Consider the following 27,271-nt stretch of genomic DNA (forward strand, 5'->3'; position numbering starts at 1 on the left):
GACACTGAGCACAATTCTGTGGGGCTTTCCTCCCGTGCCAGCATTTTCTAAGCGGTGTGTCGTGCTTATGTACCCCCTCCCCCGGGGGGCCATGGCATCCATATGCCCCCTGGACAGATGAGGAAACAAGCATGGTGCCATTCCATTGGGGTAGAACGCAGTGAGCTAGGACTCTGCTCCAGCCCAGGGCTCTGTGGCCCTCTCGCCCTCCAGGCTGCTCAGCCTGGTCCTGGGCAACTTGTTCTGGAGGCTCAAATTCCTTACAGTGAGCCAGGCCAGTAGAGGTGCTGACCCTGATGCACACAGAATCTGAGCAGAGCCCTGACCACGGCCGCCTCCCTCCATCTTCCCGAAGGCCGGCTGGCTCCGTCTCCTTCATGTTCAAGCCCATCATTTCTCCCTGAGGCAGATGTGGCCAGGCCTAGCCCTTGGCGCCTGTGATTCCAACTCCCCTGGCTGACTTCACTGGCCTCTCCTCCTCCTCCCCTCCCAAGGCACCTCTGAGGGGAAGGAGCGGCATGTATGTGGACAGTGCCCCCACCCACCGCTCCCCTTCAGGGCCAGGTCAGTCCAGCTGGCAGTCCTGACCCTGTCCTCTCTTGGGGACATGCAGCTGCCCACCCTGACCTCTCCCTGCAGAGTCGGGGCCCAGCCGCACCCCCGCCCAGGCACATGCCTTCCTCATTCTCCCGGTCCTGCTTGCTGCTCTCAGCCAGCCTCCTTGCTCTCTCCTCCTCCTCCTGCTGCTTCTGCTGGATCCTCAGGTACAGAGCCCTCTGGGCCGAGGGCAAGAAGTCGGGGACACCAGCGCCCGGCTTCGGCCGGCCCAAGGGCCCTCCCTCAGAGAAGCTGTCAGGCTCCAGAGGGTGCTCAGGGAAGAGGGGCTCCCCAGGCTGCCCCGGCAGCTCTTCGTAGTGCCCGTAGTCCTCTGTGGCAGGGAAGAACCAGGGTTTGTGTGGGGAAGGGCCTCACATGCCAACTCTACCCCTACCCTCCATGGACCAATACAGCCCCAATGCTAATGGGCAAGGATGCCAGGCCTGTCCCTCCTCTGTCCCTTCTGCCTCCCCCAGCTTGGGTGCCTGCAGGGATGGCAGGGGCCCTTCCTGCTTGGAGAGCATTAGGTAAGTGCTCCCGATGGGGTGGAGTAGACATAGCGTGTTCTGAGACACTAGCAAAGGCTCTGAAGACAGGCAGAGAACAGCAGGTCCTCTAGGGCCAGACCCAGGCAGCTTTTACTCCCCCACAGATGGGACCTGTCCTAGTGATCTGGGATGAACATTAGCTTTGTTGCTGCGCTGTGATGATTAAGAAAGAAAACCACTGTGCCGGTGTGGAAGCTCCGGGGAGGCTGAGATAGGATCATGAGCCTGGGGCCATCCTGGGCTATTTCTCCTGTGGTCAGGAAGACTGACTTTGAACTCCTCCTTCTTAGCCTTCCCATGGCACCTGGGACCAGGCAGGCCAGCACCTAGCTCCTGGCAGCCTGCCTTCTCTCTACCCTGAAGCCTTACTTGTCGCCCCAAACACCAGCCACAAGCCAAGGACCTAAGGGGGCTTCCTGCTCATCTCCAGCCCACAGACCCACCACCTCAACTACACCTTCAAAGTTTCTACGCGGCTGACCAACAGGTGCGCCTTGCTTTACACACTGACTCTAGCAGGCCTGGCACGCCCCACCTCCCTAGCACACATAAGGTTACATGGGTCCTAAGGCAGTGTCCAAGCCCACTCCTCATCTCACAGCAGGCAGCCTTGAAGCTTCCTCACTACCCTCTCCTCCATCCTGAACCTACACAGCAAGAAGGCAGTGGGCGCCGTGGTGGCAGGCTGTGCTGTGAGTGCTAACCTTTGCCGTCTCCTTGCTCTGCAGCACATGGCCGCCAGGTGACCAGCGCAGCCTCGGCCTGCCGTGCTGTGTCCACGTGCCCAAGGCCTCTTCCATTCTGCCCCAACTGCCCTGTCCCCACCCTCCCCACACCATACTGCCTAGTACTATCTTATTCTAACATGGCCAGGATGAAGACCTGATCACTTATATCAGGTCCACGCTGGGAGAACAAACCTCCCTCCCACACAGCATCCAGGGGAGGACTGCAGCGTAGGCCAGGAGTACATCTCCCCCTTTCCAAGGCTATCTCCTTTCCCAAGGCGGTCTCCCTGGGCCTCAGGCCGAAGCATGCCCATCCTCAGGCCCCTTGTCGTGTCGTGTGAGGGCAACTCTGGGGCGTGTGGCTTACTTCTGATGGGGTCATGTTCTAGGCACATTAGCAAACCCACACCACAAGAACACTGGGCCATTCCATGGGACAGACAGGAAACAGTCTCCAGGCAGACACCCCAGGTGGAGGCCACATACCTGCATCCCCAAGGAGGCCCGGCTCCATCTCCATGCCTTCCTGCGGTGGGTAGAAATTCTCGTAGAAGTTCTGGGCCGGTGGGATGGGAGGCATCATTCCAGAGTGTGGGGAGTCTCCAGGACCATAGGGCATCATCGGGGGGCCACCAGGGCCCATGGGTGGGCCAGGGTTCATGCCAGGACCCATTGGCATATCAGGGTGCATGTCGGGGTGCATGTCAGGGTGCATGTCAGGATGCATGTCGGGATGCATGTCAGGGTGCATGGGGGCCCCCATGGGACCTGGGGGTCCCATGTTGGGTCCAGGACCCATAGGCCCTTGGGGTCCACCAGGTCCTGGGAACCTAAAGGAGGAAATTGGCACCCGTGAACTAGCTGCTGGGGAGAGACAGTGAGCCACCTTGGCATGGAGCCCAGGCCACAGTCCCCAGCAAGGGGCTCCAACAGGAGCCAGCCTATGGCCTGACAGGGAATGGGCACTCACCTCACACCTAGCTTCTCGGCCAGCTGTCCTGTGGGCCGCACAACAATCTCAAACAAGGAGGGGATCTTCTTGTTGTACATGTCCTGCTGCTGCTGCAGCTGCTGGGGTGACAGTGGCTCGTGCACGGGCATGGGCATCTGGGGAGGCCCTGGGGGCGGTGGAGGGGGTGGAGGCGGAGGCGGGGGGCCTCCTTGCATGGGCCTGCCATTAGGAGAGTTCGGGGCTGGGGGGCCAGGGGGCCGAGGGGGTGTAGGCAAGAGGCCCACACCCGGAGGAGGCTTGGGCAGGGGGTTGATGCCTTGCTTCTTCAGCTCCTCCACTTCCTTCTCATCCTCAGCACCTGCCTCAGCATCATCAGCCAACATCTGCGGCGACAGAGGATACAAGGCATGATGGGAAGGCCGTTGGGAGGGACCTTGGGACCCTTGCCAGATACCACTGTGCAGCCTCTCCCTTGGGCACAGGGCACTTCCCACCGACCCAGTGGAGGTGAGTTCCCTGCAGGCCCCAACACAGCTTCTACTCTTCCTTCCATTCCCAGGCATTCTGCCACACAGTTGTTAGGTACTCCTGTTCAGCATCCCTGTGGGGTGCCTATCACCCAGCTCTTATCCCGTGAGCTCCCTCAAGCCATCAGTCCTGTGCTCTTTGCCTGAAGCTAATTTCAGACCTTGATCCTCCAACTTAGAATCTCCAATATACTAGAAGGATAGGTGGCATGTACCCCACAACCTGTTGGTTGTTGCAAACTTTTTGCCTAGACTGGCCTGAACTATAAGCCTAACCTCAGACTTTGGATACCTGGGATTATAGGTATGAGCCACAGGCTCCTGGCTTCCATTGCTACTCTTTTTGTTTTTGTCAGGGCTTGAACTGGGGCTTGAACTCAGAGCCTGGGCGTTTTTAGGGAATGATACATGATACTGATGTTTGTTAAGATAAAATATGCCAACTTGATTTCAATTAGCCATTGAATGCAGTGATGTCCCATACAGTAGCCTCTGGCCATGCCCGAAATGGGGCTGATCTGAGCTGGTTGTGTAGAGCAAGTCTGTAATCTTAGCACTTGAAAAGCTGAGTTAAGAGGAACAATGGGCTGGGAATATGGCTTAGCGATAGAGTGCTCACCTTGCATGCATGAAAGCCCTGGGTTCAATTCCTCAGCACCACATATATAGAAAAAAGCCAGAAGTGGCATTGTGGCTCAAATGGCAGAGCGCTAGCCTTGAGCAAAAAGAAGCCAGGGACAGTGCTCAGGCCTTGAGTCCAAGCCCCAGGACTGGCAAAAAAAAAAAAAAAAGAAAGAAAAGAAAAAAAAAAAAGAGGACTGCAATGAGCTCAAGGTCATTTTGGGATACTACATGGATCCCCATCTCAAATAAACAAGAAAGCTAATTCTAAAAAAGAATTGTTTTTAACCCACAAAGCAGAAATGAATGCCCTACTGGAGCACAAGCTCTGAACATCCAGCAGGGGGCACCTCTGGCCCAGATATTGCCGGGTCCTACCAATGACAAGTGGGGCTACCAGGACTTGACCTAGGATGTGAGTTGTGAAATGAGTGGAGGTGTTGAGCATTTCTAAGGAAATGTCAAAGGTGAGCAGTGGTCAAAAAGCAGTGAGCTCCTGCTGGGAACATGGCCTAGTGGCAAGAGTGCTTGCCTCGCATACATGGAGCCCTAGGTTCAATTCCTCAACACCACATATATAAAAAAGGCCAGAAGTGGTGCTGTGGCTCAAGTTGGCAGAGTGCTATCCTTGAGCAAAAAGAAGCCAGGGACAGTGCTCAGGCCCTGAGTTCAAGCCCCAAGACTAGCAAAAAAATAAAAAGCAGTGAGCTCTCCATCATTTCTGCTGCTTCTCGAGTGGCCCTGCCTCTGCTAAGGAAGCAGCTGCCCTGGTGGCCTCAGGTCTCCAGCGGTCCCACCCTCACTCACGTCTCCAGTCTCCTGAAGCTTCGTGACTAGAAGGTGGCAAGCTGAGGGAAACCTTCCCCTTCCCTCCTGGATATCAATGTGTTGGGAGTGAGCACAGGGCCTAATTCAAGCTCCCTGGGGAGAACATCAATGACTGTCACATTGTCACTTGTGAGACCATTCTGACTCCTGCCTGAGCTAGTCTCCTCTTCTCTGCAAGGTCCCCAAGAAACACTTGTCATGTCCTCTGCCTCCTTGTATACAGGACTCTAAGACCTTAAGGGCTATGGACCCAGATCAGCATGTGCTTCCTGCAGGGGATACAGCAGCTGGGCCTGTGTCACAGTGTCACCCTTGCAGAAGGAAGGCAGGCAGTGGGAGGCAGCCATCGCACCCTTAGAACAGCCCAGCTCTACGTGGATGCAACTTGAAATTCTGGTCCCCCAGAGGCCAGAGGCCAAGGCAAGGGAACACTGGGCCTTCCTGTCAGCTGCACCCCCAGCTAGCCCAGATGTTACCTTATCCAATAGCTCTCTGGTCTCCTCAGTCAGCGGATCATGGGAGAACATGCAGTCATCACCGTTGATGCAGTTCCCAGTTGTGTGGTACAGCTTACACGGGAAGTCACGTTCATGGTGGATTAAGGCAAATGCTTCAGCTCACAGAACCTATGCTTGGGCAAAGTCCCTTTCCCTTTCTGAAGCTCAGGGAGGTGGGGGGGATTTGCTCAGGGTTGCAGTGGGTTGGCAGCAGACCTGAGGTGAAACATGGCTCCCAAAACTCCTTCCTGTCCAGCCCACCAAGCTTGGCCCTGGAAGCAAGTCCTCAGACCCTCATCAGGTTTACAAAGCCCATGGGGGAAATCTCAGCAATAGGGGGACTGGATGGATGTGGCAAGTGTGTCTCACTTCATGTGCAGAATGAGAACATAAACCATCCTGGGGTGATGAGGGAGCATAATGGGGAGCAGTGGTTACAGGAGCAGATGGGGTGGGAAAGGATATCGTGCATGTAGGGGCAATTCTCAGCTCTGGCACAGAAGCCAGTGATGTAAAACTTGCACAGCTCACGTTTCTTTGGCAATTCGATGTCATGGCTGAAATTACAGTGGTCTCCCTGGAAGAGAGGCACTGAACAGTAAGGGTGGTACAACCAGGCTGGCTCCCTCCTATCTGCCAGGGGAAGCTCAACTCCATTGCCTGCACATAGGGTTTTCGTCAGGATGATGGTTCAGGATGGACAGGGTGCCCCCAAACCTCAAAGGCCTCCATGTAGCAGTGCCTACTCAGGACCTATCCACAGGGCCTCTGCTGGACCTTTCCACCCTATGCTCCCTTTCCAAACTTATGTTTGCAGTTTCCTTCTGCCTGCTTCTCCTTCCTCCTCTCATGTACTCAGGTTTACTCTCTAGTGGCTGGAAACTAGGGCTTCTTCCCACCTGCACTCCAAACCCACATTTTGTCCTTCCTAACAAAACCTTCTTTTGTTTGGGGAAGAATGTGCCTAACTCAAAATACTTAATTTCCCAACCTCCCTTGCAAATCTAGCCAATGAGATGTGCAAAGTTCTCAAAAGATTTTTCCTGAATGGGGGTGGGGTGGGGAAAGCCATCCATTTTTCCTTCTCCTAGGCCTTTTTTGTAATGGCCAGAAGTACAATCATCACTGGGCAAACTTGAAGACCTACAGTGCATGTGTAAAGCTGGTGGGATGGAGGGTGAGTGGGCCAGAGGCCCACTGGCCACTGCTCTAGCTGAGAAGCAAGTTCCCACACCCAGGGAGGTCCTGTCCTGAGAGCCGGGCAACTGTACCACAGCAAGCAGTTAGAGCTCCTCTACCTGCAGCTGCTGGAGATGGGAGCAGGTGTGTCTCCACTTCCAGCCTGTCACTATGAAGCCAACCTTTGCCTTGTGAATAGCTACTCATTTTTGTTTATATATACTTCAACTTCCCTTGAGAATGAATTGTGACTCTAAGGCATTTTTTATACACTTTAGTCAGAAGCAGCATTCCCAGGGCACTGATTCCTGGCCTGGCCATTGTGTGGCAGTAGCAACTGGCTGGCTAATAGTACACCGCACTGCTTTCCTGAAGGCCGGTGGAGAGCTGGCTCCAGCTGGCTCTGACAAATGAGGCTAACCTGATTTCCCCCTTTTCTTTCTGGCTACTTTGATGATTCCTATTCCAACCTCGAAGGTAAACAACTTCATATCATATCTCTTCTGTCACATCTCTTCAATACTTATTAGGCTTTATGGACTGGATGGGAATGGTGGCCCAAACTCCCCACATGTTGTCATGTTGACTCTGAGAACAGGGTTTGGTCTTCTAGGACAGCTGGCATCCCTCAACACCAACATAACAGTCATCACATGATCAGTCCACACAGCCCTCACTGGGGAACACACACGTACAGCTCTGCCCTGCTCCTTACCCACGTGCATCGCCCTTCCACAAAGTATTTGCAGATGACTTTGCCTTTCTTGTCAGACTGCTGGTGGGGCTTGTCATGGTCACTCCTCCGGTAGCCTCCACCACTATCCTGTGAGCCCAAGGGGGTAAGGGAGAGAGGATGAAAAGGAAGGCAGAGAGCTTGGGATGCACAATTACAAGGACCCTGGGGCAGCGCTGCCTTCCTTGGGTGCTGTGACGGGAGAACCTCTGGTCCCTCAAGTATTAGGTGCCACACACATGTGCACAAATGCACCTCCTCCTCCAACAGGTGGCTAGGGCTTCACTCTAAACCTACCGAGGATCACTTGTGTGCTTCCTCTAGAACTTTCTAAATCTGAGACTCATTGAGGTGGCTGCAGATACTGTATGCAAAGGTGTGGTTTAAACAGAGGATCACACCAACTGCACAGATGAGTCCCTCAAGGATGGGCTGTTGTGGCAGCAAACAGGAGGAACCCTGACATGGTCTTAGCCACAAACACCAGATCAAAAGGAAAAATCCACTTACACCCATGTCATCATCGTAGAAGTCTTCGTCATCGTTCATCCCACCCTTGTTCATCCCTCCTCTGCTACCACCTCGTCCACGGCCCCGGCCCATCCCCTTCCCTCGGCCTCGGGAGCCACGGCCACGGCCACGACTTAATCCTACAGAGAGGAAAGAGGAAATCCATTACTCTTCCTGGGAACTGGAAGCTCAGCCACACCCCACCTCCCAGGCCCTGGGCCCACCTCGGCCTCGGCTGTCCTTGGACCGGCGGTACTGGTTCAGTTCTTTGGAGTACTCATCATACTCGTCGTCTCCCATGGGCTCCTCATTTTCTCCATACTGGAATTCCAGAGAGACAAAGGGAGCAACAAAAAAGCCTTCCCTATGTATATTCTACCCACTTCTGGAGGTCAGGGGACCCATGGTGGGGACAGAGGGGCCACCTTGAGGGCAGGATCCCTCATTTGCTCCGTGTAGCCTCCTTCCAACACCACCGGGGGCCTAAGGGAGGTGATGAGACAACTATGAAGAACCTGAGGCTCAGTGGACACTGACTAGGAAGGGTACACGACAGTAAGCTGGAAAGTTAGGCACGGGACAGACAGCATGTGTGAAAATATGTACCCAACTAACCACACAGACACAAAGTATTCCTAGGTGACTGGGAAATGTCTGTCTGCACAGAACTTTGGCATGGCCTAACATCTGATACTTTTGTTTCAATCCATGTAAAGATTTTCTCTACTCCAAAATGAGCCTTTATAAACATATTCACCTACAACTCAAGACTTCCTTTCCTTCAGGGTGTCCATGAGTTCCTCTACCTCGGCCCAGGCCTCGCTCAATATTGTGGGGAGCAGAGGGACCACCAGCCACACTCCTCCCCACCCCACCCTCCTACCCCCAAGCTGTACAGGCACTTACTTCCATCTCTTCCTCGTAGAAATCCTCTTCATCCTCTGGGTGGTCTCCTCCCATGGAGCCTCTGCCCCGGCCTCGGCTGCCCCTGCCTAGGCCCCGACCTCGTGCTCCTCCTCCTCCTCCTCCTCCTCCTCCTCGGCTCCCTCGGGCTCGGTAGCCCCTGCCCCGGCCTCGGCTGCCTACATGGTGAACAGGACAACGAAGCTGCAAATCCCACAAGTATCAAAGAAAGGAACCTGCTTCCTACCCCTCAGCTAGTAACACCATCTTCCTCCTCCTTCAGGAAGCCATTTTGGGAGGCACAGGCAGGCTGTTAATTATAGTGCTATCTCCCCAATGGGGTTCTCAGCCTCCGGACACATGGCTCCTCCATCACTCACTACCCGGCCACTCAGCTGCCCCACGTGGCCAGTGAGCACTTGACACATGGCTGGGCCAAAGTAAAATGTGATGCTATAAACCACACTGCACTTCAAACACTTAAGGGGGAGAAAGAGAGACTACAGAAGACCCTACCTGTTCAAGATAATTTTGTGCAGCAATAAGTTTGAATGCATCGGCTTATAAAATAAAATTGTATTTCCTGTCGCTTTGTGGACGTGGTACTAGAATATACAACTCTGTGATAGCTTGCACAGGTCCCCAAAGCACAGCCTGCTCCAGGGAGTGTCCCAGAAAAAAAAATGAACGCCACCCTAACAGAACGATCAGATGGGACTTAGACAGGGGTCACAAGCCTAAGAAGCTGAGCCAGAAGATTCCAGAAGGCCACTCAGGCTGGGGTCATTCTACCAGGAGAGTTGAGACCGGCTAGGCTGGTCTGTGTGGTCAGGCCCTCCCTCACCCACCCCCCTCCTCCTGAGACCTGCCAGGTTCAAGGTCCAGAGGTGTGGCAGGTGCTGGGAGTGGAGGACGAGCTGGCAGTCAGCTGTGCTGGCAGGCCCAAGAGAGGGGACTTTCCTTTTTCTCTCCCCCACAGCTGACCACAAAGCTAATTTCACAAAGCCATCCTTTGGCCACACTGATCCTCTCCTGGTTTCCTATGGGCCTGGAGCCATCCTATCCCAACACATTTCCTGTCCCCATGAATGGAGCCTATCCCTACGTGATTGCCTGCTTCTCCTCCAGGGCACAGCCTCTCGGTCTGCCAGGTTCTGCACAGCTGGATCCCTTGGCTACTGCTGCGGCCCTGGGGGAGCTGCAGGGCGCTCACCTCGGCCCCGACTGCCCTCCTTGGAGCGCCGGTACTGGTTCAGCTCTTTGGTGAAGTCGTCATAGTCCTCCTTTCCCATGTCCTCCTCCTCGTCCCCCTCGTAGTCCCCGTACTGCTCGTTCTCGTAGTCCTCATACATGCCATAGCCCTTGCTGTCCATCTTGGAGTATGACTTCTTGGGCAGCGGTGCAGAGTGTGATGAGGAGTACTGCTGGTGTGACTGGGTGTCAGAAAGGGGAGGAGGCTGAGCCAGCACCTGGGGCCTGCAGTCAGGACCACACAGGTCCCCACAGCTCCAAAAAGGAAGCAACTGTCGGGTCTCTCTACTGTTCCAATAGTGCACAGGCAACTGGCCTCAAACACTGTGAGTAGCAGTTCTCCCCAGCAGACAGAGGGCTGCAGTGGGCACTGACCCCATCATCCCCAATAAACCAAAGAAGAGAACAGGCATCTCCCATGATGCAGAGCAACTACATTGAGGAAGCACTCTGTAGGAATAAGGGTGCTCTCCGGTCTCAGCCTTCATAGAAATGTTGGGGGCAGGAAACAGAGGGGCTGCCTACAAACTGCAATCCTAAGATATCAGCCTCTTCAGTAGCTTACAGGCATGAGCCACTAGCAAGAGCCCAGCTGTTCTGGTGTGGTGTTTGTTTTGCAAGTCCTGGAGCTTGAACTCTGGCCCTGGGCACTGGCCCTGAGCTTCTTTTGCTTAAGGCTAGCACTCTTACACTTGAGCCACAGTGCCACTTCCAGCTTTTTCTTTTTATGTGGTAATGAGGAACTGAAACCAGGGCTTCATGTATGCTAGGCAAGCACTCTACCACTAAGCCACATTCCCAGCCCCTCTTCTGGTTATATTTGAGACAGGGTCTCTCTTTTTGCCTGGGCCTGATCCTATTTGTACATCCCACCACGCTGGGATCACAGTGCCCTACCACTTTCTGCATGTTAGCTGAGATGGGTTCTGGTCAACTTTTCTCCTCTGATCCATGGAATCAAACTGGCATCTTCCTGATCTCAGCTTCCAAGGAGCTAGGATTACAGGCAAGACCATTCTGTCCAGCTCTGTCTCTCCAGCTTTAAAACGTGCTACTAAATTAAGCATGGCATGCATACCTGTAATCCTAGCATAGGAGCAGAGAGACAGGGCCAGAGACTGTCTCATACACAATGACAAAAAACAACAACAAAAACCTATCTTTCCAACATTTCTAATCAAAATGTGAAATCCAACTTTATCTTTCTTATTGGTTTTCTGGTGAATAACATACACAAACTAAACAAATAACTTCATTTTGTGCTTAAGTTCACAAATGTAATGGGGCGTTGAACTTCTTCCTAACTGTGCAACCTTCTGAGATACTTTACTCTCCTGCCATATTTCCTTTTGCCTACTTCCCACAGAAGGTCACATGTAAGCAGCGCTGAGACCAGTGACACACAGCCCTGCCATGACGCCTTAGCACAGAGAAGGTGTGAGAGCAAGCCTTGGGGAGATCAGCAGCTGCCTGGGTGCAGATCTAAAGGTTCAAAGTCACCCATTGATAGGGATGAAAACAATACTAGGTGTCTCCAAACATGGAATGGCTGGGCAGCACTCACCGGCACGTATGGGGGACTGTATTCCCTGTACTTGCGATGGCCCTTCTCGCTGGGGCTGAAGTCGGAGTCATCTGAGAAGTCAGAGAAGTCGTCGCTGGAAGAAGCATGGCGCTGCAAGGACAGGGGAAGAGGGAGTGAGGCCACTGTAGGTCGTCTGGATATGGTCCAGCCCTGGGGCTAGCAGGGCCAGGACATGCAGGTGTTACTGCAACACCTCACCTAGGGGCACTCAGTGGCAATGGAACATAAGCTACTGACTCATTTTAAGTTTCCATCCGCTTGGAGGCAGGAAAAGCCACCATTGCTGAGAGCGCCTTTGGGATAGACAGGTGGCCCATGCCAGTGCAGCTAGCCCTCCTGCACCCACCTTGTGCTTGGATTTCCTCCTCTTCTTGGATCTCCTCTTCTCCTTCTCCCGCTCTTTCTTCCGTTTCCTCTTCAGCCTCCGGTGAGACTTTTCCTCATCTGAGTCACTATGGTGCTTGTCCCCCTTCTCTTTCCGGCTCCTCTCTGGTCCCCCTGGGGCGTCCTGGGTCTCTTCAACCCCATCATCTTCCAGTTCACCTTCTTCCAGCTCCCCATCTTCCCTACAAACCAATCCCAAAGCCAGTGTGAACGTGGGCTAGGGATCAGACCCTGAGGACACTAGGCTAGCATGGTCAACAAGGGTGGAGGGAAGACTGTGATGGGTAACAACTGTGGCTGCATGCCACAGGCCACGGAGACCATCCCTCATCCACCTCTAAGATGGACCCTGGCTGCAAGCCAGGCTGTAATTCCAGCACTCAGGAGGTTAGGGCAGGAAGACTGTTGAGTTCTAGGCCAGGCTGAGTTGTGTAGCATGCTCCAGGATTGCCTGAGCTATAAGACCCCATCTCAAAAAGAAGACCCTCTCCTGAAGTCTACCGTGGCTGAGAGGGACATAGGTGAGACTCACTGAAGACTGCCAGCAAGTGAGGGCTGTAGTTCAGTGGTACAGCACTTGCCTAGCATGCGTGAGGCCCTTGGTTCTAGCCCCAGCACCACAACCAAAAATAATAAATAAATACAGACACTGCTGTTAGCACAGCATCAAAATCTACACTGAAAATCCCTGCAGTGCTCTTCTTAGAAGAAAAGCAGCAGCTGTGGTGCTCCTGTGAGTGGAGTGAAGCCTCCCTCCCTCAGAGCAAGCCAGGAGCACCTGGCGCCCTCTCAGCTATGCCCCTTCCAGGGAATGAGGACTGTCACTGTACCCAGGACACCCTAGCCCCTGCCCCTGGAGATGTTCAGCAAGCTGGACATGAGCTGAGGACAGTAGAAAAAGGCCCACTGCTCTGAGCCACTCACAGGCAGGCCGAAGCCCACCAATAGCTTCCAGAGAAGTCCTATGCCAGCCAGATGTTAGGTGCTCTGGGCTGACCCTGCTCTTTTCCCTTTGCTTCCACTCTTGGTTCCCTTCTAAAGTCTTCCTTAACATTGTCAACTTTCCCAGTCATCCCATGCCCAGCACTTTTGAGACCAGACCTGACCAGCCAGCTCCCAGACCTGACCAGCCAGCTCCCAGACCTGACCAGCCAGCTCCCAGACCTGACCAGCCAGACAGCCAACAAGTCTCATCTAACTAGCTATGATTAGGGGTAGGGGGGTAGGATATAGGTTAAGGAAGGGGCAAGTGGAAAAAGAGTCTAGAGTTCAAGCCAAACCCACAGACACAGTTCTTTTAAGTACAGGACTTGCTAAAAAAAAAAAAAAAAAGTAACAATTTTAAAATTTCCCCAGAGATCTGAGAATCACAGTTCCAAGCCAGCCCAGGCAGGAAAGTCTGTGAGACTCTATCACCAGTTACATCACAGAAAGCCTGAAGTGTTGCTATGGCTCAAATGATAGAGTGCTAGCCTTGAGCAAAAGGAGCTCAGGGACAACCACCAGGCCCAGAGTTCAAGCCCTAATGACTGGCAAAAAAAAAAAAAAAAAAGGAAGGAAAACTCCCAGGCTGAGGGGACACCTGTAAGCCTTGCTATTAGGCAAGCAGAGACAAGATGATCTCCAATACATGGCCATTGTAAGACCCTATCCCAAAAAAGAAAAGAAAACACTGGGGGCTCATACCTATAATCCTAGCTACTAACTAGTCTGAGATCTGAGGATCATGGTTCAAAGCCAGCCTGGGCAAGAAAGGCCACTGTGAGACTCTTATCTTCAATTAACCACCAGAAAAACCCGAAGTGGAGCTATGGCTCAAAATAGTACAATGCTATCTTTGAGCAAAAAAGCTCAGGGACAGTGCCCAATCCTTGAGTTTAAAACCTCATGACCAGACAAAAAAAAAAAAGAGGAGGAGGAGGAGGAAGAATGGCACTTCAGACCAGTAATCCTAGCACCTGAGAGGGTGAGACAGATCTTGACTTTAAGGCTTGCCTCAGTTACAAAGTGAGATCCTGTCTCAAAACAAAATAAGAATTTCAACAAAGGGCTAGGCGCCATTGGCTCATGACTATAATCCCAGCTACCTGGGAGGCTCTGATAGGTAGATTACAGTTGGAGAACACAATCACAGTTGGAGACCAGCCTGGTCACATAAGTTTGTGAAATCCCTTCTCAACTGAGAGTGGGCAGCTCTCAGTTATCCTAGCTATAATGGGAAGCCTAAAATCGACAAAACCTGCTCACAAGAAATAAGACCCTGGGGCTGGGAATATGGTCTAGCCGTAAAAGTGCTTGCCTTGTAAACATGAAGCCCTAGGTTTGATTCCTCAGCATCACATATACAGAAAATGGCCAGAAGTGGCGCTGTGGCTCAAGTGGTAGAGTGCTAGCCTTGAGCAAAAAGAAGCCAGGGACAGAGCTCAGGCCCTGAGTTCAAGCCCCAGGCCTGGCAAAAAAAAAAAAGAAAGAAAGAAAGAAAGAGAAAAGAAAAGATATAAGACCCTACCCCAAAATAACTAAGAGCTGCAGGAATGGCTCAGTAAGTCGAGTGCCTGCCTAGCAAGCACCCTAGGTTCCATCCCCAGCACTACAAAGAATATTTTTAAAAGCTCCCAGCATAAAAATCCTCCCACATCAATTAACTGGGTCACAGAAACAGACTAAGTAAATGGAAGAGTGCTAGAACCTGCCTAGGACCAAAAAGACTAATGGGACCTGGGCACAGAGGGGAACAGACAAATGAAAGCCCTCGAGGGCTCTCATCGCCTTTGCAAAAAACAACAAACCACCACTTCTTAAGTACCCTCTTGGCCCTTTCACAGCCTTGAGAGAAGCTTATCTATTAACCTCATGCCCAATTCAATGGGGACCCATATGTCTGGGTTCAAACCCAAGAGACCCAGCCCTAAGGAACTCCAGAAGTGGAAGTAAAGAACAGCTCTTAAATACACTGAGGCAAGCACTGGTGGCTCAAGACTGTAATCCTAGCTACTCAGATGGCTGAGATCTGAGGATCAGGGTTCAAAACCAGCCCAGTCAGAAAAAACCCAGTGAGACTCTTTTATCTCCAATTAAGCTATGGCTTAAAGTAGTAGAGTGCTAGCTTTGAGCAAGAGTGCTCAGGGACAGCTTTAAGGTCCCACAATGGGGGGAAAAATACACTGAGGCTACACACTGAACCTTCTTTAGCTCCAGAGGAAACAACATGGAACTGCACTGAAGGGTGCCTCCTGTTGCTTCCTCCAATGCCTGGTTGGCCCTGGCCACTCCACAGAAGACATGCCACAAGCTCTGCTGTGGGTGAAACATTGGAAAAAACTCCTGACAGGGGAGACACCTTCCAATCACCAGCTCCCTCTGCTCACCCACGTTAAAATACCATGAAACCGGAGAAACTGGTTTGGTCCCTGGGAAGAGGCTGGTGTTGAGCCACAGGTAGATTTCCTCTGGTGTATTCACTGGGAGTGGGGACTGGAGCAAATGGAGGTGGGTACCTCAGATGGAAAGATGTGAGTAAACTAGAGCCATACCTTGGAGAAACAGGGAGAAGCAGGCAGGACCCAGAGAAAGAGTGTCCTGAAGCCCACAAAGATCTAAAGATCTACAGGTGCTGATGGCTCATGCCTATAATCCTGAGATCTGAGGATCATAGTTCAAAGCCAGCCTGGGCAGGAATGTCCAGCGACTCTTATCTCCAAAAAACCACCCTCAAAAAAGCCAGAAGTAGAGCTGTGGCTCAAGTGATAGGGTGCAAACTTTAAGGAATAGAAGCTCAGGGACAGAATCCAGGCCCTGAGTTCAAGCCCCAGTACAGGGAGTACAGGCACATTTAAAAAAAAAAGCTACAGAGAGCCAGTTTGTCGGGGTTGGGGATATGGCCTAGTGGCAAGAGAGCCAGTTTGTCATACTGCATGATGGGAAGGGGAATGCTACGAGGGCTGGCTCACCATTCAGGTCACAAGTTTTTCTGAGTATGCTCAGCACAGATACCTAGCTACCTCCCCTTAACTTTCCTTGAGGGAGAGACACAAATAAGAAACTAAGAGCATGAGACACTGTCCATGCTAACTCAGTGTAGCCGGAGTTAGAGAGCAGCCTCAGGAACTGGAATGCCTTAACCATCACCCAGAAAGATTCCAGAAGCCCTTTTCATCTCAGACTTTCCTACACAGGCAGAGAAGTCCAGCATTCAGACCCACCCTAAAAGACCCTTACGCCAAACACAAGGGAGGGCACCATACAAACTGCTCAAGCATGTCTGGGCTGAGTGAGAAATGGACAACTTTCCACAAAATAGCTTATGAATACTAAGAATTTTGTTTCTCTAGAATTAAGAAACTAAAACACCACAGAAGACTTCATCCTAAGACTCACTGGGGATTAAGAGGCGCTCTTGGACAACACTGGATGGTAAGGGGCATGGTAAAGGCCATCCAACATGTCATGCCCTTCCCCGCCCAGAGCCCTCAAGAACTTTCTGCTGAGACACACCCTGGGCTGTGTGGCCTGAAGTTAGATCTACTTCCCTCAGGCTGCTCCACAAAATTCGGTTAGGAAAGGAAAGAGAGGATGGAAAGGAAGGCCCTGAGGGAGGAAAGGTAGAACTCCTGAGGGCCCTGCATAGTACATAAAGGAGCACTCCACCAAACAGCAGCCAGGTTTAAGCTGTGCCACTTCACAGGCTGCCAGCAAATCCATGTCAGAGTGGGATTAAATATCCAGGGAGCATGCTTAATAGACTGTGACATAATCCCCCAAGAATAGTGGGGGAGCACCACTGTGCTAATCATTTAAATCTAGACCCAGCCAAGCTCTCTAGAGAAGGAAGAAAACCCTGCAGTGCTGGCCTGCTCAGAGACTGTTTTATTCCCAGGGTCTGGATTGGCAAGGCCCCACCTGACTACAGCTGGGCTGTCTGACAGAGCCCCCAAGGACAGGGAACCAACCACACAGGAAGACTTGGAGCCGGCCCCTAGGAGGAAATGGGAAGAGGCCAGTACCTTGCCTCCAGACCACTCTGCCTCAAACCTCCTGGACAAAACTTCCAGAACATCAAGTTTCCATTTTCAGAGCTGGCTGCTGTCCCTCTTGGGTCAAAATATAGATGTGGAAGTCAGTCTGACCAATACCTCCTAGCCAAATCCACAGGGTTCAGAAGCACATGGGGCTCATCACACACCTGGGCTTGGCAAAAAAAAAAAATACTTGAAAAAGCAAACCAAATAACTCTGCCTCTCCCCTAGCAAGTGCCCTTGCTAGGTGACCTGAGCCTTGGATTCTCATCCAAGAATGAGAATAGTATCTACCTTCATGGTAGGAGGGTTACATGATAATGTGGACAAAGCCCCTGACATGAGGCCATCTCAGGCACCAGCCAACACAAGTGCTGTGCACCTTCCACAGGACAACCTAAAGCCACTGGCATGCTACCTGGCAGTTTTTGGAAAGCAATGTCCATCTCCTCCGGGCCACCACTAGTCACCAGCCAACAAGCTCGACCTCCTTTGGCCTGATTATCCATGACTGTCCCCTCCCAACCAGCCCTACTGACAAAACTGCCAAGCAAGGTGGTGTATGCCTGTAATCCCAGCTACAGAGGAGGCATAGGTAGAAGGATCAGAGTCTAAGGTCCAGCCTATACTTGAAAAATAAAGTCAAAAAAGAGAGGGAGGGGGCTGGGGTATACGGCTCAAATGGTAGAATCTAGCAAGCAGAAGACCCTAGTGGTACCAAAGTTCAATTCGTGGTGTCACCAGCAAAAGAAAACCCATATCTCCCCTTCCTGTACTCTAACCTATATGGTACCAGAAAGCATCAGAATGGCTAAGAGGATGAGACCCAGAGCTGAGAACCAGGACAAAGGGACAGTCCTCCCTTATGAGAATAAAGCTTGCAGAATGGCAATGAGGGTTGGATGAAGTTGAAAAGGGCCAATGGCTTGGCTTGTGGCTCTATCTAGTTTATGGTGGGGGGGGGAGAAAAAGAAAAAGAGAGATGCACAACAAAAAAATGGAAACTTGCTGGAACAGTGGCTATTACCTGAAGATCATGAGGCGGCTAGGTTAATGTGAAGGTCGGGGTTATGATCATTAACTGCCCAGACTCTGAACAAATTGCCTGGGTAGGCTCTGAATGACCCATTAACTAGGGACAAAATTACAAAAATTACAAGGAGGCTCCACCTCCTCAAATGCTTAACGAGGAGCCTAAGTGCAGAAGTCCAGGATCGCAAGCCGACCCTGCAGGATGGCTGATCACTAGGAGCGAAGGTACAGGCACAGGCCTTTCCTTTAGACTGGCTGGGGCTGGTTGCCTAAGGCCCCTCCAGGGAGGGGACCTCAATGAGGGCTTTTCAGAGCCAGGAAATTCTTGAAATACACCTCTGGGTCTTGCACATGTTTTTCAGTGTCCTTACTACCAAGTTCATCAACCAGAAATCAAGAAGGAATGGGCTTTGCCCCAATCCATCAGTGTTCTAATGGGCAGTCACAACCCACTCTGTGATGCTGCACCATTTCCATGGCAACATGCCTGCATCATGATGAGCAGCCAGCAGTGGCAAGCACAAACCAAGCATGGGAGAAGAGAAGCTCACTTACCAGCACCCTATAACCTTCCCTACAGTCTGAGCAAGCTGGCCACATGTGCACAAGCTGGGCACCCGGATCCAAGCCTATAGCAGGTGACATACAAGGGAACAGGAACAATCTGAAACACACTGGGGATCTGAGACATCAACAGCTTATTGATGATTCTACTAGGAACCATGGTTCCTAGTGTATATCAGAAGACCATATATTCACATACATATATTCTGATCATATATTCACATACATATATATACACACATATATGTACACATACATACAAAGAAGTCAAGTACACATCCTGCCATCCCAGCTACTCAGGAGGGGTAAGCAGGATCATCATTCTAGGCCAGTCAAAAATTAGTAAGACACATAAGTCATAAGCTGGATGTGGTAGTGCCAGTCCAGGCAAAAGCATGAAACCCTATCTAAAAAAGCACAGCTCAAGTGGTAGAGTTCTTGTTTAGCATGAACAAGGCTCTAAATTCAAACTCCCAGTACTGCCACAACAATTAATATAAGTCAGGGCATTCCAACAGTCTAGGGAATAAAAGATGTACAGAAAGGGGGCTGGGGATATGGCCTAGTGGCAAGAGAGCTTGCCTCGTATACATGAGGCCCTGGGTTCGATTCCCCAGCACCACATATACAGAAAACGGCCAGAAATGGCGCTGTGGCTCAAGTGGCAGAGTGCTAGCCTTGAGCAAAAAGGAAGCCAGGGACAGTGCTCAGGCCCTGAGTTCAAGGCCCAGGACTGGCCGAAAAAAAAAAAAAAAAGATGTACAGAAAGATATAAGGAGTCATAGCAGTAACTTAAACAGGACTCATCTTATAGCAAAAGGCAATGCACACTAGTCATGGCGCACATCTGTTAGCTCTTAGGAGGTAGAGCAGGAGGTTCACAAATCCAAGACCAGCCTGGCCTGGGCTTACATAGCAAGACAAAAAAGAACAAAATTGGGGCTGGGAATATGGCCCAGTGGCAAGAGTGCTCACCTCGCATACATGAAGCCCTGGGTTCAATTCCCCAGCACCACATATATAGAAAATGGCCAGAAGTGGCACTGTGGCTTAAGTGGTAGAGTGCTAGCCTTGAGCAAAAAGAAGCCAGGGACAGTGCTTAGGCCCTGAGTCCAAGGCCCAGGACTGGCAAAAAAAAAAAAAGAAAAAAATATAAATTAAAGAGGAAAAGAATAGAAAATCAAAGCAGGTAAGCAATACAAATCTAAATGTCGTGTGTGTTTGTGTGTGTGTGTGTGTGTGTGTCATGGGCTTGAGCTCAAGGCTAGCGCTCTACCACTTGAGTCACAGCGCCACTTCCAGTTTTCTAATGGCTAATTGAAGATAAGAGTCTCACTGACTTTTTTTGCCCAGGCTGGCTTTGAACCTCGATCCTCAGATCTCAGCCTCCTGAGTAGCTAGGATTACAGGTGTGAGCCACCCCACCAGCACAAATCTAAATTTCTATAATTCCAAAATCCTCTAGGGGGGGCTAGGAATATGGCCTAGTGGTAGAGTGCTCGCCTCATATACATGAAGGCCTGGGTTTGATTCCTCAGCACCGCATATATAGATAAAAGCCAGAAGTGGCGCTGTGGCTCAAGTGGTAGAGTACTAGCCTTGAGCAAAAAGAAGCCAGGGACAGTGCTCAGGCCCTGAGTCCACGCCCCAGGACTGGTAACAAAAACAAAACAAGTAAACAAAATCCTCTAAGGATATGCAACTGTTTTTACCCCCAACTGTGTAGGGTTGTAAAAGCACAAACTTCTTCAGCAGAAGGTTCAAAACGTTCACTGACCAAGGGAGAAAATAAAAAAGGACAACTGGCTAACACAGCAATTTCTTGTCAAAGTAGCTTTTTCTTCATTCCCACAACTCCAAAACAGGTCAAATTCAAGAGCAAGGCAATTCTCAGAAGCAAGTTTCTCTTGGCAGATGAACCCTCAAGACAAAGTATAATTATTTTCCTCTGAAGAGACCTGGGAGCTGGTGAAGCAAATGGTTAAATGTGCTGAGGCCCTGGAGAAGGGGCGTAGTCACAAACTCATTCTCCAAATATGGATACAGAGCTTCCTGATTGGCCAGAGTTAAGATGCCCAGACTGGACAGACAGATGAAAGTGGCTCTGCCCAGGGAGGCAGCTGCCTGTTTTCACCCATGGGTCTGAGTTCCTGTGATTACTCTGGCTGTCAGAGCTTGCCTGGAATCCCAAGGAAACCTAAGCCAATGTATGTTAGGAAAATGAAAGAAAGCAATTATCCAAGCCACTTGCAACATTTAATCAAGTGACACTAACCTGGGCTCAGCTCCCTTGGTGGAGCCAGAGCAGACATGTGTAAGCTGTGGTTCTCTTCTACACCAGGCCTCTGGAGCCCGTTTCTTATAGTGATTAGAAATTGCATCCACTTAGGATGGCGATTTCAAAGACTGGGTTTCTACATTCACTAGAAGGTGTAGAACACAGACAACTGAGCTGCTGTCCACTCGATGTGGGGAACATTGCACACCTGTCCTCTGCAAGGGCCAGCATTCTATGATGCCTGTATTCCCCCACTCCCTCCCACCCAGAGAAAGAGGACTATGCTGTGCAGATACAGCAGACTAGCACAGAGGCCAGCACACTCAAGATTTCTAAGGGCTTTTCACGTGGCCTCTGTCCCAAGTGCTCAACTCTGCCATCTGCCACTGAGGATATATATGAATGGGTGTGGTTGTATGCCGATGGACCTTCAAAAAACAGGCCTGGCATGTACAACTGGCCAACAACCAAAGACTCTGACTCCTATCCTACCTGCTGTGGCTTCAAAACTCTTAGACCTGGACCCATATCAAGCCAGTTTAAAAAGACACATGTAGGGCTGGGGATATAGCCTAGTGGCAAGAGTGCCTGCCTCGGATACACGAGGCCCTAGGTTCGATTCCCCAGCACCACATATACAGAAAACGGCCAGAAGCGGCGCTGTGGCTCAAGTGGCAGAGTGCTAGCCTTGAGCGGGAAGAAGCCAGGGACAGTGCTCAGGCCCTGAGTCCAAGGCCCAGGACTGGCCAAAAAATAAAAAATAAAAAAAATAAAAAGACACATGTAACTACATTTGCCTTTTGTGTCCTTTCTCATTCTTTTGATTTTTTTTCAAATGTTGAGACAAATCAATCAGTGGGCTTCCTATTCCACTAATAACTGCACCCTGCAGAGTGAAAAGTAATACAGCAGACACAGGGCATGGGGACAGTCTGGGTACATCATGCTTCCAGCACACAAGCTCTGTGACCCAGGGCACAGGGATGGTTTGGGCTCAGCCTGCCTCTAGCACACGAGCTCTGTGACCCAGCACAAGTGAGGTCACCTTCCTGTTTTCCTTTCTCAGTAAATACTGAGGTTCAATGAGTAAATGTGAGAAGCACTTAGCAGGGTCCTGGTAGATAACCTTTGACTTTCCAGACAGCCAGAGGTGACACTGTCATCTCTGCACACAAAGGATACTGACTGAGCAGGAATCACATTAAGCATGCCAACTGCCCAACACTCAGCCAGAAGAGGCAACCCCCAGGGGAAGTGGCTGGATGGTGTCCCTACTTTCTGGCCATGCAATCTATGCTTCCAGTTCTTGGATCAGGAGACAAACATGACAGGGCCAAGGGAGCCAAATGCTCCACTAGTCTCCTGATGCCTCTGCCTGTAACCAGGTTACTCAGGCCTAACCCTACAGAGGATTTTTCAGGAATGGACTTTGCAGCTGGAGACAAATGAGCTGCTGCAGCAGCCACCATTCCTGAAGGTCAGAAACTGCAGAAATGGGTCAGACAGAGAAAAAGGAAATTCAAGGGCTGGTAATAGGGAAGAGCTACAGTTCAACTCTAAATACAGTTCTCCGGAGAGAAGGTCCTTGCACTCCACAAAACATTTCTGCAAAGCCCACAACATAGCTGAGTGTGATGATCCAGATCAGTAGAATCAAAGGATCAAGACTTTAAAACCAGGGCTGGGAATATGGCCTAGTGGCAAGAGTGCTTGCCTCGTATACATGAAGCCCTGGGTTCGATTCCTCAGCACCACATATATAGAAAAAACGGCCAGAAGTGGCGCTGTGGCTCAAGTGGCAGAGTGCTAGCCTTGAGCAAAAAGAAGCCAGGGACAGTGGCCAGGCCTTGAGTCCAAGCACCAGGACTGGCAAAAAAAAAAAAAAAAAGAGTTCAAAACCAGCCTGGGCTACCTAGTGAGACCCTGTGTCAAATAAAACAGGAAAACAAAAATAGCTCACTCGGCTCTCTCTTACACACACACACACACACACACACACACACACACACACACACACACACGAAAAGCTCCAGAAAAGGCTGGTGGCCAGATGCACACGTAGAATCTTATCTGACTCAGCCTACTCTAAACCGATGGCACTTGCCGAGCCAGGCAGGGTGGACCTTGCTCTCAGAAATTCAGGAGAGGGTTCAGGACTAGTTAGCAGTGGGATACAGCTCTAGATCTGACTCACTTCCTAAACACAGAGATGAACTCATAATGGTACAGGCATCAGCTCATTTCAGCTTCTAGAAGAAAGCCACTGAGCAGCAGAAGATGGCTTCCATTTACTTTTAACTCCAATCAAATCCTAGCAATTAAATCAACTGGCCACACCCCCAGATGTGAGAAGTGGATTTCCTTCAAAAACACAGATGTTATTCTTACTTCTGTTTGCACAGCAGACTGTAAAAAGTTCTAATTAGAACTTCTCCCCAGTGGGGCTGGATCCACTGAATGCCAGGCATTGTGTGGGTGTCCTGCAATACCCATTTGACCACAATGACCCTGCAAAGTAGCCATTATGCTCGGCCCCACCCCACCACTGGCTGCTGGGAGATCAGCCCAAACAGCCTAATCTGGCTCCAAAATCCACACTCCTCCTTCACATCCTGTTGCCACCTCCACATTCAAAAAGATGTCACCACTTGCCTGACAAACAGAGCTGAGTCACCAATTCACACAGATGCAGCAAGGCAAAAAATGCAAGAAAGATTCTCTATTGACAGCAATTGAGCCAGGAAAAGCAAACTATGTTCCCAGCAAGCATCCTGTGTTCTGCCAATGGAAAATAAGGCCAGTGATAGAGTGCACCTGAATCCAGCACCAAGAGGCTGTGTCTTCATTCTTGTCATCAACTGATTAAGGACCATCTCAGTGGCCAGATGCTTGAAAACTTAAAAGCCATTCACCTGGTCACAAATCACTGCTCAATCAACACAAAAGACTTCACACTCTCTACTAACACTATCAATAAGCCAATGAGCCCTGCAGTGTAGACTAGGTCAAGAGATACAGAAAGTCTGGGACAAACTCCTACCCACTCTCTACTAACACTATCAATAAGCCAATGAGCCCTGCAGTGTAGACTAGGTCAAGAGATACAGAAAGTCTGGGACAAACTCCTACCCTAATGAACTTTACCTGGCACCTAAACTAGTAGCTATCCATCTGGTCCATTTCACATTAATTAGAAACTGGTTTCAAACTAGCAAGATAGGATTCCCTCTGTCAACATACAGAATGTTCCTAATGGGTCCTTGAATCCAAGGCTTCAAATCCAAACTGCCAGAAGCTCAGGAAGCTTCCCTCTTCCTCCTAGGGTAACAAAGCACAGGCTAAACCCAGCCATCTCATTTATGGTGTGCTGGGCCACTGTACCTTCCCAAGTGGGTCAGAACCAAGGGCTCTGGAGCTGGAAGATACTGTCCACAGGGACCACAATTAGGTTCTCTGGAATATGGTTTGACTTAAAACTACCCACAGAGGATTGGAAGATTTACTTCATTAGCAATTTTTTCTTTTTGTCACAGAGGTATTTGCTGTAACCTGATCCCGCATCTATGAAGAGATGTTTCTAGGGACTCTGATAGCCATAAAAAGGCAGAAAGAAAATGAAGAACTTAAGGCATCTCTTTTCCATGAGGGAAGGGAAAAGATCTAAGAGGTGGAGGCTTTTATTGCTAGATTACTAGCAAGACCAGTGTGAAATTGTTCTCCACTCAGTTGTGTTAAGACTACAAATGTTAAGGGTCACATGCTCACCTCGAACATGTCAGGCAGTAAATGGCCAGGAAAGCCTGGTTTCCACATGTGCAAAACAATTTTCCCTTGGGATGAGCCTCCTGAGCTAAGGCAAAAGCAAAAGAAGCAATGCTTCAAACAGCTAGTTTTACTTCCAAGAAAATTCTGGCTTGTCAAGAATCGAAAATATAAACCTTCAGAGCAAATCCAAAGCGCATTCTACCAGACTGGAAATGGGAAACCTTCCCCACTCCCACCCCTTTGGAAGAGTAAAGTTGAAGGGAATAAAAAACAAAGGGTATGATACTATGTCTATTGTCCTGTTTGCAACTGATTGTTTCTACTGGGAGATTTTGATTTGCTTTCATATAAATTAAATCTCTTGTACCCAGAGAAAACAAAAACTTAAAAGGTTTTAAGTATTAAGACTTGCTTTAAATCAGGGATTCTGAGTTTCTGAGTGACACCCTTTTGTTTTTCTGTTTTTTCTTTTGCAACATCCATTAATTTCATTTTAAATTAATACATCAGTTTAGGGGTTTACCAAAAAAAAAAAAAAAGTAATACTGTGACATTTCAAAATATAAGATTACCAAAATGTAAGTCTGACTTAACTACTGGGGTTCTTGGGCTTAACAGATGAGATTCCTTTTGAGAACAAACAAAAAACAAAAATAAACCTTTGTGTAATTTAGCCTGAGAGCCTTTTAACCACTTAGAAAGATACTTTCAAATAAAGCAAATTGGTTAAAGAAAATTTTGGACTTCCTTCACTTAAAAAATAATAAACTTAAGCATTCTTCTACAATGCAGTACCCCTAAAAACTTGGGTCATCGGTTACTATTCAGTTTTGGCTCTCAGCTCCCAGAGTATGAAATTTACAAGAATGGGAAAACTCCTGTTCAGCTGACCCAGTGCACTGTATTGTGTTAGATTTGTGCTTTAGACTTTTTTCTTTCTTTACAGGATATGGTATGTTCTGGAGACTTCCTCCTCAACTCATCTTACACACTTAAGACCGCCACTGCCTGGCAGCTGTGACCACTTTAAGAGGAAGAACAAGTTCTGCAGTTTGCAGGTTTCCTCATTAAAGTGTAAGTGAACATTGTTTGTCCTGAGAATGGAAGGAAGAAGAAAAAAAAAAAGGAAGCAGGGTCTTTGAGAGGATTGGGAATACGTGTTAGAAAAGAACTTCTCTAACAAAGTATGTCAGGGATCAAAACTGGGCCAGAGGAAAAGGGGAACTTCAACGTGTTTTTGTCTTTTAAACGATAAAACTTATGCTTGTAAAACACATCAGAAGTACAGTGTTTGGTTTTGCAAGTCATTTCTGTTGCTGTTTTTCTTTTTTCCTTGTACATGTACGATGGGGTGCTGGGGGCTGCAGGTGTTGTCCCCAACATGACTGGGCGTGTAACACATTTGTATCAACTTCTCATGGTCTGGGTTGGGCATGTGCTTCCAAACAAAGAACAGTGGAGACAGGCAGGCAGACTGGGGCTTGACAGTTTACAGATTTTTGTGCTTAAAACAGTACTTTACAAATGACTTGCTCAATTTAAACGTCCATCACCATTAGACATTGGAGTAAAAGGAGGAAACTGGATCTATTTGAACCACAACCTTTTTTTTTGGGGGGGGGGGAGGGTGAATGCAGGCATCATAAACCAAATTCACTATGCTTGTCTCCTACACATGGACCCGAAGCATCCACTTTCCTCAAAGATGAAGGCTGGAGACAAAGCAAGGGATAGATATGGAAAGAGGGTCTGAAAACAGGGAACTTTTGTCATGTTACAGTAACACTTTTTTTTTTGAGCAAACTGCATACATCAATTTTTAAAAATTAAACATTGCAAGGATGTGCAAGTCTAAAAGGGCTCAACAGGGTTAGAATCCTGATTTGAACATATAAATTCACTCTCAAGTATTACTTTGGTCTAAAGAGGAAGAGGAAAGCAGGCAGGATATGGACAAAAAAGGGAGATAACTGAATTACTCAATAAGAGAGGCTACTTACCATCCCAACCCATTGTAAGACATACACTTCTGACATAAGAGAACTCCTTAGAGGTCGAATAAAGCGTGTAAGCACCTTTTGAGTAATGCACCTGCCCAACATGGGCTTAGCGATCAGACCTTTGCTAATCTGTTTATTTCCTTGAACTGGATTCAGGCTGCATAGGGCTGCGATTCCCAGGACGATACATTTAATTAGAACAAAACAGAAAAAAAATTTTTTTTGTAAAGCTCACCAAACCGCTGCACCTGTGTCTCTGAATGTGGGTGGCATTTCTTTTAAAAGGCAAAGTATGGTCTGTGAAGGAGAAAGGGGAAAAGGGAGGTGGGGGTGGGGAGAAGGGGCTGTGGAGCAGAGAGCAGAGCCCTGGCTGAGACACCACCCCCCACCACCATCTAAGTGAGGGTGGGCTGCTGTTGGGGCCAGGCGGGGACAGGACAGCAGCCATCTGTCTAGCACCTTCTCTTCCCCTCCCAGCCCCCACTCCCTCCAAGACTGCCTTTCCTGCCAGCCGGCTGAAACCCACCTTCCACTTTCCAATTCTCTCTGGCCACCTTTTCCCTCTGCCTTACCAGGAAGAGCTGGGCGAACCTTGCGCCAGCAGGGAAACAAGGGCCCCCAATGTCATCCGGGAATGTAAGGGGCTGGCCCCATTCTAGCCCGCCAAGAAGGGCGTGGGGGGGAGAATCCATTTCGCACTTAATAAAAGAGGCAGGCGGCGTCCCCTTTCACGCTCTGCCAAACTACTAAGAATCCTTTTCCTACCTAGAAAGG

At 49.8% G+C, this 27,271-nt stretch overlaps 1 protein-coding gene across 8 annotated transcripts in view; it reads right to left on the bottom strand.

Annotated features, from left to right (window-relative positions):
• The window catches only part of Zc3h4 (zinc finger CCCH-type containing 4), a 33,006-nt gene that overhangs the window by 3,278 nt on the left and 2,457 nt on the right, over positions 1–27,271 (bottom strand). For 4 of the 8 annotated variants that reach the window (XM_048368865.1, XM_048368864.1, XM_048368869.1 and 1 more), the window contains 12 exons: positions 11,806–12,025; positions 11,439–11,549; positions 9,837–10,056; positions 8,627–8,802; positions 7,945–8,041; positions 7,721–7,860; positions 7,193–7,300; positions 5,764–5,875; positions 5,278–5,387; positions 2,844–3,208; positions 2,360–2,703; positions 677–928 (listed from right to left, as the gene is read on the bottom strand). In XM_048368865.1, coding sequence (XP_048224822.1) covers positions 677–928; positions 2,360–2,703; positions 2,844–3,208; positions 5,278–5,387; positions 5,764–5,875; positions 7,193–7,300; positions 7,721–7,860; positions 7,945–8,041; positions 8,627–8,802; positions 9,837–10,056; positions 11,439–11,549; positions 11,806–12,025 — 2,255 coding nt within the window. Of the gene's footprint in view, positions 1–676; positions 929–2,359; positions 2,704–2,843; positions 3,209–5,277; positions 5,388–5,763; positions 5,876–7,192; positions 7,301–7,720; positions 7,861–7,944; positions 8,042–8,626; positions 8,803–9,836; positions 10,057–11,438; positions 11,550–11,805; positions 12,026–26,497; positions 26,583–26,732; positions 26,795–27,271 lie in introns of those variants that run through there. The other 4 variants (XM_048368867.1, XM_048368866.1, XM_048368868.1 and 1 more) reach the window with 3 other exon arrangements.

Source organism: Perognathus longimembris, chromosome 20 (assembly GCF_023159225.1).
Source record: "Perognathus longimembris pacificus isolate PPM17 chromosome 20, ASM2315922v1, whole genome shotgun sequence".
NCBI lineage: Eukaryota > Metazoa > Chordata > Mammalia > Rodentia > Heteromyidae > Perognathus > Perognathus longimembris.